Here is a 12,350-nt window from a genome sequence, read left to right on the forward strand (position 1 = left end):
GTATCACTGGATACTTGGAGCCTGCCATTGTCAAAGAGTTCGGGAAGGTCGTTTTCCCTGTCGCCACTGGGGTCCATAGGGTCAAAGTTGTCTTCGACCCTTCCCAGTTGACTGTGGGAGCCAGTTACATTGAGCAACCTGGGGCCACTATCCCCCAGGCCTCGCCGGATGGTATCTTCAATCCATCTGGCCTCCATGCCCGGGGGTAGCCCGCACACCCAGGCTCTTATTATTTTTCTCCCACTATAAGTGGGGAGGAAGACAACCTTCTTTCTCTCCAAGGGTTTCTCCGTGAAGGTACAGGCTTCCTTGGGGGTACCAAATAGCAACCAGACTGTTGCAAATTTGTACCCCCAGGAAATAAATTTTACAGTTGGCAGGTATACTGCCAACTCTTTTTCAATGCAATCTTTGTTGAATTGAACGATAATGCTGAGCGACCTAGAATAGGTCCTCAGCACCACCATCCGCTTTTCGAAATCTTTCAACCACTGTTTAGGTGGGACAATTTCCAACTCTACAACCTTGTCCTTGTTTTTTGCCATGTTTTTTTTTAAAGAAAAAAAGGTCCAAAAACAGTTCACACAACTGCATGTCCTCAGCATTTGGGGCCCATGCATCATACAGTCTACCTTTCACTCTGAGTGAGAGGCTCTTAGTTGCCAGCAAGAGGTAGGAGCCCACTGAACTTTGCCCAGCCCCGCCACCACCTCCATTTCTACCACCACTATTACCATCAACATTTCTCTCTTTCCCTCTCTCTCTCTCTACCTTTCCTTTCAACTAATCACATTCACTCTGCATCATGTCATGGATGCTTTCCTTCCCTCTTTTTCTCTCTCTCTCTCTCATTCCAGAAGGTGAAGTAAATAGATTTATTTTATATCAGTCTTCCACTTATAATGTATGTCTCTACTCATCTCTTTGTCTGCTAGTTTATCCCCCTTTCTCGCTATAATTCCTGTGAGTTAAGGTCATCATTATTGTCATCATCAACCAACTCTTTTTAGTGATTGTTCTTATAGGGGCTTCGTGTCTTGTTAATAGAAACCAATAGAGACACAGAATTGCTACATCATCATCATCATCATCGTTTAACGTCCGCTTTCCATGCTACGGAGATTAAAATATTTAATTATTGATCTAAAATTAAGCAATGTGATGTGATTATTGACTCTGATAAAATTCTTAACTCTAGTCTAGTCAAGTATTTTAGCAACCCACATGAAGACAAGAGGCAAAATTGATCTTTGTAGGATTTGAACTCAGAATGTAAAAAGCCAGAAGACTTGCCTTTAAGCGTTTTGTCCAACATGCTAATGGTTCTGCCAGTTTGCCCCCTTATCACTAATTATGATAATTGTTTCAAATTTTGGAGGCCAGCAGCTTTAGGGAGATGGAGTTAGTTGATGGTATTGACAATTTATTGATCCTTTAATGATGAAATGCAAAGTTGACCTCTTTGGGATTTGAACTTAATGTAAAAAGCCACAAGAAATATCACTAAGCATTTTGTCCAATGTGCTAACAATTTTGCTACCTTACTTCTACTATTACTACTACTACTGCAATAATAAAAGAAGTGAAATAGAATTTGCGTGTGTGTATTTCTTATTGGCATTGTGATCCACCCAAGATACAACAAACCACCCCCACTTACACAAGTCTGTCTTGAGCCCTAGTACACCTAAGGCTGGAGTATAACCCTGTTTCTATGCTGTATATGTGATGGAAATTACAAAATTCTCCACTGAATGGGACACTAGTTTGTTGCAGGAATAACTTCCCAGTTATTGTTGGAATTCATTTACAGCTGAGTGGACTGGAGCACCATGAAATGAAGTGTCTTGCTCAAGAACACAATGTGCCACCCAGTTTGGAAATCAGAACCAATGTCTTACAATCATGAATGCAACAGCTTAACCACTATGTCATGTGCCATGGCACCACATGGGCACTTCTATGTGGCACTGCAGGGGCACTTTTACATTGATATTACCATGAGTGCTTTACACCACTAGCAGGATCAGTCTTAGAAACTTTTGCTGCAGGATTTGGGTCTTCTTGGTTATGGCAAGGCACCAGGTATCTCAGTCCTTTGTCATCTCGCCTGAAACGTTCAGCTTCCTGAGGTCATTCTTCAGTAGTTCATCCTATTTCCCTTCCTGGGTCTCTCACTTCCACATATACATAGGCACAACTGTGGCTGTGTGATAAAGGAGTCTGTTTCCGAACCACATGGTTTCAGGTTGTTCAATCCCACATGACACCTTATGCAAAAATAGAAAAAAAATGGGTATAAAACTGAAAAATAAGTGAAACAAAAATGTATGTATCATTATATAATTTATTTTTTCTCTATTTTTCTGTTTTTCTTCTTAGGTAAATGGAAAAGACTTCAATCATTAAACCTAGTCTTTGTAACTCTAGAAGGAAACTCTCTAGGATACTTAATTCATTCAGTTTTCCGATGAAGATGTGGGCTGCAGGTTTTACTGTTCTCTGCGTTATGGTAGTTTGGCTCTCTACTGCTTACCGCTGGAATTACCCTTCTTCCAAAGAAGGCAAATATATTTATGGCATCATGTTTGATGCTGGAAGCACTGGCTCTAGGATTCATATATTCAGTTTTAGCAACGATAATAAAGGTGAGTATTTCAGATATGAACTGTTGACATTATTTGTATGCTTCTACTGTTATTATTTATTTATTCATTTATGCATCGTTATTCTTTGGTTAAATTCATCCTTTTACTTGATGTAACTCACCCACTGTTTCACTCATTTGGTCAATCATTTTCACTAAGGTAGAGATAGATAGATAGATAGAGAGAGAGAGAGAGAGAAAGAGAGAGAGAGAGAGAGAAAGTGAAAAATAATGAACTCTTTACTTTTTTTTTTTTTTCTAACACTGTGTTGTATTTCTTGCAGTGATTTGACAGACCTTTAGAAATTCTCTGCTGGTTCTTTTACATCTCATGCCTTACTCGTTTACACACATAAAAATGTTGAAATATTAATTCCTTTTCATTTTCAAATGCACTGATTTTTGTCTTGCCATTACATACGTACATACATATATACATATATCATCAGCAGCATTTCACATCCATTGTCCATGCCTAGAACTGGTAAGCTGGAAGGCTGCACCAGACTCCAGTCTGATTTGGCATAGTTTCTATAATTGGATGCCCTTCTTAATTCCAACCACTTTACAGAATGTGCTGGGTGCCTTTATGTGGCACCACACAGGTGCTTTTACATAACACTGCCACAGGCACTTTTATGTGACATTGCCATGAGTACTTTACATTACCAGAAGGATCAGTCTTAACGTTTCTGCTGTGGGATGTGGGTCTTCTTGAGTATGGCCAGGCATCTCTGACAAAGGTTCAGCTTCCTGAGGTCATTCTTCAGTAGTTCATCCCATTTCCCTTCCTGGGTCTCTCACTTCCACATATACATAGGCACAACTGTGGCTGTGTGATTTAGAAGTCTGTTTCCCAACCACATGGTTTCAGGTTGTTCAATCCCACAACATGACACCTTGGACAAGTTGTTTTCTATTATACCTCTTTGCTGACCAAAGCTTTGTAACTGAATTTAGTGGACAGAGTCTGAAAAAAGTCAATCGTGTTTGTGTGTGTGTATGTATTATTCCAGCGGGTGGGGTAACCAGTTTAAAAAGTTCCCAAAGAGCCATAGGCAAAACAAAATATATTTTTGCAGACTAACAATTATGATTAAGTGTGTGTGTGTGTGTGAGAGAGAGAGAGAGAGAGAGAGTGAGTGAATATGTGTTTGTGTCTCTTTGTACTGACATTGCATGATAGCAGCAAAGGAACATTGCTGTCATATAAACAATATTATTCATTTCTAATATTGTTGAAAAAACATGTTTTGGCATGGGGAAAATATTACCATGATTGGAAATAGGTGGGCATTGGTGACAAGAAGAGCATCCTGCTGTAGAGAATCTGTTTCAATAAACTCTGCCCAACCTATGCAAGCATAGAAAATTGGACATTAAAGCAATGATGAGACAATCTTCTGCTGAACTAAACTTGAATAAATTTAGTCCTGGCTATATTTTCTAATTAAATTGTTGAAGTGTTGGCAGATTTATTTTTGTTCTTATTCCTTTTTCTTGTCATAAAATATATGTAATGTATTTTCCCCATATTATTAATTTAACAATGTAAGTCACACCACTCACCTAAACACTATCAAAGTAAATAACCTAAACTAGTACAATCCAAAAAAAGTATGAAATGAACTAATTGAGAACCCCTTAATAATTCCAGAATCAAATATACCTAACTTAAGAACTTGCAAAAAGAACTAAAATAAGTCTACAGATAAACACCACAGATATATATCAGAATACAACATTAAAACTTCTAAAAATTCATTGTCAGACATAGATGTCTAGTTTCAACTAAACTTGTCCCCTTTGTATATTATTTTACTCATGTTTGGTAAGAAGTTTGCTTCCCAACCCCATGATTATGGGTTCATTCCCAGTGCAACTTGGGCAAGTGCCTTCTGCTGTAGCCCCAGGCCAGCCAAAGCCTTGTTAATGAATTTGAGAGATGGAAAAGCTCATCTTGTATGTATATATGTTTGTGTGTGTGTCCAATGACTGAAACAAGTAAAAGATAAAAGCTTATCCAAACTCCTATTTATTGTCTCTTGTCAACTGGAGGCCTTGACTTTCAAATCTTCAGCCATCATAAGTCTTTTCCAGGTTTTATATAACCTATAACCAATTAAAATATTAAATTTCTTTCATATGATATTACTCATCAGAAACAATAATTTGAGAGAGAAATGCACAACAGAGTTACCATCAAAGAACAAGCCAGGTGAGACCTAAATCCAGGGCTTCTGCCAGGGGTGTAGCCAGCCCACTTATGCACACCTTCCTTCATTGGACACTAAACTCCGCTTGTGAAGACCTGTTGAAGCAAGTGAAATCGAAATCGAACTAAATTCGACAGCTGGCACCCACGCCAACGTCGTCTCCTTCATTGGACACGAAACTCGACTTGCGAAGACCTGTTGGAGCAAGCGAAAGCAAAATCGTGATGGCACCTGTGCCCAGCGTCGCCTTCCTGGCACTTGTGCTGGTGGCATGTGTAAAGACATTCGAGCGAGATTGTTGCCAGTGCCGCTGGACTGGCTCCTGTGCAAGTGGCACGTAAAATACACCATTTTGAGCGTGGCCGTTGCCAGTACCGCCTGACTGGCCTTCGTGCCGGTGACATGTAAAAGCACCCACGACACTCTCTGAGTGGTTGGCGTTAGGAAGGGCATCCAGCTGTAGAAACTCTGCCAAATCAGATTGGAACCTGGTGTAGCCATCTGGTTCACCAGTCCTCAGTCAAATCGTCCAACCCATGCTAGCATGGAAAGCGGATGTTAAACGATGATGATGATGATGAACATGTGTATGTGTTACTTTCGTGCCTCAAATTGCTACATGTAATTAATATCCAGTATAACTTAACATTGAAAATCATGACATTTTAATCTTCAATTCATTCATTATTTAATATTTATTTCAGAAAAAAAGATGATATTGATAGCAGATATATTTAATGAAATTAAACCCGGATTATCAGCTTATGCTAGTGACCCAAAGAAGGTGAGTTATCATTGAGTACAAAGAACCATGTTTAATTTCTAGATGCTAAGAAGACATCTTTTTCTTTGGTGGAGATATCATCATCATGAACATCATCATTGTCATATTTTTAATGTCCATATTTCCATGCTTGTATGGGTCAGACAGTGTTCATTGAGGCAGATTTTCTTCAGTCGGATGCCTTTCCTGTCACCAACTTCACCTGTTTCTGAGCAAGACAATATTTCCCATAGCCATCCATGATTTTGTAGAATATTGGAAATCAGTGAGACCGCTTGTGTGTGGGTAACACTTGTGTACAACGATCACGTGATGTGAAGGAGGCATAAACAAAGAGACATACTCGCACACACATGTATACATATGGTGGGCTTCTTTCAGTCTCCATCTCCCAAACCCAACTCCTAGGCTGCGATCAGGCTAAGGCTGAAGTAGAAGACACTTGTTTAAAAAGTGGAGTGAGGCTGAATTCGTAACCATAATTGCTGGGAAGCAAACTTATCACTCACACAGCCTTGCCTGCCCCTACCCAATCAGATTAAACAAAACAAAAATTAAATGAAGAAAAGAAAACCTGTATGCAATTTCTCAATCTGCTAGAAATAACAGCCTAATCTCCTTTTAATCAAACCCAACCATCTTGAAAATCATTGATTAAGGTTTTAAATAGTCATGGACATCTATATTGTGTAGTTTAGCACTTATTGGCTTGAGCTAAATTATGACACAGAAGTAGATAATTAAACAAGTTAATTGTTCATGGTTGTAATCAATAATATGTGTCCCATCTGTTTTAGCTGGCATCATCATGATCATCATTATTATGCATTTGCTTTCCATGCTAGCATTCATTAGATGAGGGTATCGCAGTTCAAGATAATTCTTACATGGCATCACTGCTCTTCTCGATAGATCAGATGCTGTGTCTTGCTTATGCGTTCTGTTGCAAGTATGGCTTGGAACAGAGGAACAAAATATGGTCTTCCCTACTGCATGATTTCAGGTTCAGTTCCACTGAGTGGTACATTGGGCAATTGCATTTTACTAAGCATTGGGAGTAGTTTTGATAGACAGAGACTAAAAGGTGCCTCTCTCTGTGTGTGTGTGTGTGTGTGTTCTGTTTTCTTGTCTCGACATCATGTGATAGTTATAAACAAGCATCACCATCATACAAGTTCTGTCGTTCATTTTCAGTCTTCTGTGAAGACGTGGCAGTCAGGGTAAATATTACCTTTTTAGGAAATAAGTGAGGGTTGGCAACAGGAAGGGCACATGGCCATAGAATATTCTTCTCAAAAAATTCTGTCTGATGCATGTAAGCATAGCAAAAGTCCACATTAAAATAACTAGAAAAGCACTCGGAGAGCACAGACCTCCACCAAGCAGCTCATTTTAAGATAGGAAGGGCATCCAGCTGTAGAAACTCTGCCAAATCAGACTGGAGCCTGGTGTTGCCATCCGGTTTCACCAGTCCTCAGTCAAATCGTCCAACCCATGCTAGCATGGAAAGCGGACGTTAAACGATGATGATGATGATGATGATACACAGGTAAAATTACTAATAGAGAACCGAAAATAAACTTTGGAAACAGCAACACCACCATAGGTTACGTGGAAACGATGAAGGTGTTTTCAAGGGAGATAATCAAAGAATGTAACATTGTAATACTTCGTGTAAAGTAGATATAACAAATGAAAAATCCTTCAAGAATCCATAAAAATTCCTGGATCACTACCAAAATTTCATCATCTGTTCCTTTTGCCAGTACCAACTTTTTCTGCAAGTTTCATCAAATACCATTCACAACTTTTTGAGTTATTTTGCACACAGACGGACAGGCGGACAAATCAATGCCGATGAAAACATAACCCCCTTCCTTGGCGGAGGTAATAACGATGATGATGATGCATACTTATCAACCACCATTTACATTATGTGACATACTGGTCTTATATAATTTTGTTTATAATGTACTCCATCCATATTATGTGGCATACTGGTATAATATTTAGAAATTATAACATGTGCTACCCATTTTAAAGATAAAGAATCTCCTTCAAGGAAATTTAGTATAAAAGAAGGTTTAGGTAGGAATAATGGATTAAAGTATTCTAAGAATTCAGTTAGCTTCCATCTACAGGATTTGAACCATCTTTACTTGCTGACACTGATGACAATCAATAAAGCATTGGATACTAAAAGCAAAATGTGTGGTTCATCTCCTGCCATTACCATTTCTCAGCAGCCAAGTCTCGATTCTTACTTGTTGTTAGGCCTCAAGTCGGCACTGTTTCAGTAAACCTAGAATCAAAAGTATTTCAGCAATGCTAATGTTGTCCTTTTAGGTTAAGCTAAAACTATATTGTTGGAGGGAGATTTAGTTGATATTTCTAGCAAACCTAGTGACCATATAGAGACTTCTTTGTTGTATCAGCTTGTTTCTTAGCTATTTAACCCCAAAGTCCACCCTGATCAAGTAAACCCACGATGTAAGGCATTCCCGCTGCGACCATCCTGTCCTTTTATTAGATGTGGTACTATCTAATGTGTTCCGTCTTTCAAGCTGGTTACGTTGTATCTGGACGAAGACTTGATTGTTATTTCTGAGTGATCTTGTAGAGACACTTGTTGAATCATCTTTATTCTTAATACAACCCATTGATGATATATTTTGCTGTGGCAAGCAGTAGTAGCATTGTATATTTGCTGAGTGCTTTGTTGGTCTGTGGTGCTGAGTTACTGTAGCTAGAGAATCATTTCTTATTAGAAGAATATTTGTCTCTCTCATCCATTTAGCACTAAAGAAACTGGTGATAAATACCAGCTTTGTGGATCTTGGAATTTGGAAAACTATTAGTACACTTTGTTTGTTTAGGTCCTAAATACTTAACTTGTTACTAAACTTAAACAGTTATGAGTTGTTGAGGAGAGGGGGAGTGAAGTCATCAAGGAGAAGAGGGTGAAGTTGTTGAGGGAAGAGGTGAGAGGGGCTGAGTTGTTGAGGAAAAGAACAGTCGAGCCGTTGAGGGGTGGGGGGCAGGGGAATTAAGCCAACTGTATAAATTTGTCAGATGAGAAGGCTCTGTGCCCATAAACTTCTTAGAACACCACACTGAGACTGGTTGGTGCCCGTCTCCAAGTGAATGTTGCAGGAAAACCATGGATAGGCAAGGGAGCAGGAGTTTTGTGTAAATGCATGCATCCAATAGGGTATATTTTACTGAAAAGTACCCTAAGAAACCAGATGTGGGTGTTAAAGTGTGCAGCATGCTATGTTGATGATAATCAGGATATTGATAATTTATATTGCTACTACTGATAGTAAAAAGATATTGATGGGGTTAGTAATGGTGGTGGGGGTGATGATGATGATGATGATGATGGATATGTTGAATATTAATATTTTCTCTTTCTAATTGCAGGCAGCTGGTTCTTTACTACCCTTACTTAATTTAGCCAAATCAAAAGTTCCAGAGGACTTGCAGTCATCCTGTGCAATTGCCCTGAAGGCCACAGCAGGTTTGCGCTTACTTGGTGAACAACCTGCCAACAATATTCTTCTTGAGGTCAGTAGAATGGCACAAGTGGTATCTTTTTTTCTTTGAATTATTTGATACATGTGTTTTCTGATACATGAACAATAAAGAAGCACATGGTGATATTCTTATGATTCTGTTATTGAACTATCTGCTACATGTTATATTGTGGTTATGTGATTCTAAGAGTATGTGATATTGTGCTTGTTGGACTATACATGTGATATTCTTAAGCCTAATGCTATGACAATTTTCCATTTCTTCACACAGCTATTTGCATTTTTACGGACATTTGCAAAAGGTGGGTGGTAGATGATAAACAAGGCAGTACTCCAAAATATGGTCTGCTTCTCCACATACACAGGTGGTTGGGTTTGGTCTTGTAGTCTCAGCTGACCAAAGCAACTTTTCATCATCTCATTGTCATTTTTAGGTGATTGGGTCTCTTCCATTTAATCCATGGAGGTCTGCAACAGTGGGGATTCTCATGTGAGTTGAAAGAGGATTGTTCTCAAGCTTTTCCTTCAAGAGTTGGAGCCTAGCTTCATCCCGAGATATTGACAGGAGCTGGACATGGCTGAGGAAGCTGATTCTTCACTTCAGTAGGGTGCTAGCATCCATGGAAGAAGTGGAATTCATAACTAATAACCTTTGTTGTCTCAATTCACCTGGCCACCCTCTGCCTGATATCTGCAAGGGCAATGCCAGTGTGGAGGGGTTAGGGTTGTTTTGTGTTGGCAGGGCTTCATGCCATCAGTGACCAGGTATTGTTCAACATTCTGATCTTTGTTACTTGTAACTATACCTTGGCTCTTCACTATCTCTCTCCTGCTCTCTCTCTTACACTTTTGCTTTTTCCTACTCACTCTCTCTCTCTCTCTGTGTGTGTGTGTGTGTGTGTGTGTGTGTGTGTGTGTGTGTGTGTGTGTGTGTGTGTGTGTGTGTGTGTGTGTGTGTGTTTGCTTGCAATTTCTGTATGTGTAATGCATTTTTATTTCCATATTTTACCAGGTAGAGAAGCTGTTTAAGAGGTTTCCTTTCAAAATGCTTGAAAATAATACTGAAATAATGAGTGGCACTAAAGAAGGTTAGTGTGTGTTTTTAGGGTGTATGTTGTTATTTCCAATGTTGAATTTTTCCTCGGGTAAGTTCACATCGAAACTGGATTCTATAGTTTCTAGTAATGCAGTTTCTTTCTGGTATTCATGTTTACATTTGTTATTCGTGCAAAATTCATTCAAAGATTGACTTCATATTTGAGTCTTTTTATCTATTAAACTTTTTCATTAATACTGGGTCAACTTTATCTTATGGTTTTCATAACAGAATGGACTTATATGATACCATATTTCTGTTGAAACACACTAACTTTGTTTCAATTAATTTTGAAAATAATGAAGAATTTAGTAAAATAATTTTGTCATTATTAAGCTGATGTTTGGAATGTAAATTAACCTGAAATTTTGATGGAAGATTTTAATTTAAATCATTTAAACCCTACTGAAATTCACTCATTTATTTCAATTAATTTTGCAAGTAATGAAGAATTTAGTTAAATAACTTTGTCATTATTAAGTCGGTGTTTGGAACATTCTAAATTATGTTAATTTACATTTGTGAATTAATATAAAATTTTGATGGAAGATTTTATTTCTATGCAGTTTCCTGCCAAAATATGGTGATAGAGATGCCATGGGGCAAGCAGCACAAAGCTTCAAGAGAAGGCAGAGACTTAAGGCTGCTCTTAATTCTTTGAGATAAACTTCCTGTTTTAAAGTGATTGAAATTAAAACCTTCCATCAACATTTTATGTTAATTAATATTTCAAGCAAAGTTATTTTACTAAATTCTGAATCATTTTCAAAACTAATTAAAACAAAAGCAATGTATTTCAAGACAAATATGGAAATGAAAGGGTTGAAATGGAAATCTCATTTTGTTGATCAGAAGAGATAGGGGTAGATAAGTGTATAGTAACTTTTAGGGTGTTACTGATGTGACAATGTTAATAATCTAGTGTGCTTGACAACCAAGATTTCAGTTCAGTCTTACTGTACATCTTTCTTTTACTTTTGTTTAATTTTATATCCATTTTTCCATGCTAGCATGAGTTAGAATAGTATATTATTGAGACATTGTTTACCTATTATCTGTTTGTTTATTATCTATCTTACATCTATTTATCTGTCTGTCTATCTTATTTTGTGTGTGTGTGTGTACATTTATATGTATGAGTGTGTGCATATATGTGTGTGTTCGTGTATATTTATGTATGTATGTGTGTGTGTGTGTGTGTGTGTGTGTGTGTGTGTATGTAAATATTACTGTCCCTATAATAATTACTGCCTTTACTCTGGAAATTAGTATCTACCTCTTAATGTTGTTTACGACCCAACAAGCATGGCAGCCATACTTCTGGTGGTCAACCTCTTGTCTTCTTTACTTGCTACTGCTGCCACTGTATATAAACTCCTTTAGACTTACATTATCCTCATAATTACCCTGCCTGCTACCTTCCCCAATGTGCAACTATTTGCATTTCTATCTTGTGTTACGATCCGGCAAATTCTTGGGTATAAAAAGGAGTGATCTTCTGAACGCAACAACAAAATTGTAAAATCAGTGAATTAACATTCAAGGATGAAATTACGTATCAAAAATGTATTTTATATAAGTGAATTAAAGGATATATTTGATAATTTAGCGATCAATTTGCAAAGAATTTAATGTCCAGTATTTGATTGTTCAAAGACATGTTGTAAACAGTCCGATCCGTATGCAGCTCTCTTCTCGCACAACACATCACAACACACCAGCACTGACCAATTCCCAGCTCCACATTTTCACACCTACACACCTACACACACACATGTCAAGATCACCAGCCCTCTTCCACACACATACGAACTCTCTTATACACACGCATGCACACCTTTGTTTTGGGATCACCACTACTTTATTATCTCCCCTACTTCTAAGCTCTCCTGTGAGACCTTTCTATCCAGCATTCGCCATGATAGATTGCTCACCACTACACATTTTTTTTTTTCTCTCCTTGTTTCTTTCTGTGTTCCTTTCTGTGGAAGAGCGTAGGCTCAAAACATTAAAGACGTTTTCAATTCCCGAGCATTATATTAATACATCTATTTGTTGTCTACACCACCTG

At 38.1% G+C, this 12,350-nt stretch overlaps 1 protein-coding gene across 3 annotated transcripts in view; it reads left to right on the plus strand.

Annotated features, from left to right (window-relative positions):
- Positions 1-12,350, plus strand: part of LOC106877907 (ectonucleoside triphosphate diphosphohydrolase 5) — a 34,055-nt gene that overhangs the window by 4,916 nt on the left and 16,789 nt on the right. For all 3 annotated transcript variants that reach the window (XM_014926959.2, XM_014926958.2, XM_014926957.2), the window contains exons 2-5: positions 2,383-2,648; positions 5,568-5,647; positions 9,071-9,214; positions 10,196-10,271. In XM_014926959.2, the coding sequence (XP_014782445.1) occupies positions 2,387-2,648; positions 5,568-5,647; positions 9,071-9,214; positions 10,196-10,271 (562 nt within the window). In that variant the 5' untranslated portion in view covers positions 2,383-2,386. The remainder of the gene's footprint in view (positions 1-2,382; positions 2,649-5,567; positions 5,648-9,070; positions 9,215-10,195; positions 10,272-12,350) is intronic.

Source organism: Octopus bimaculoides, chromosome 11, assembly GCF_001194135.2.
Source record: "Octopus bimaculoides isolate UCB-OBI-ISO-001 chromosome 11, ASM119413v2, whole genome shotgun sequence".
NCBI classification, from domain to species: domain Eukaryota; kingdom Metazoa; phylum Mollusca; class Cephalopoda; order Octopoda; family Octopodidae; genus Octopus; species Octopus bimaculoides.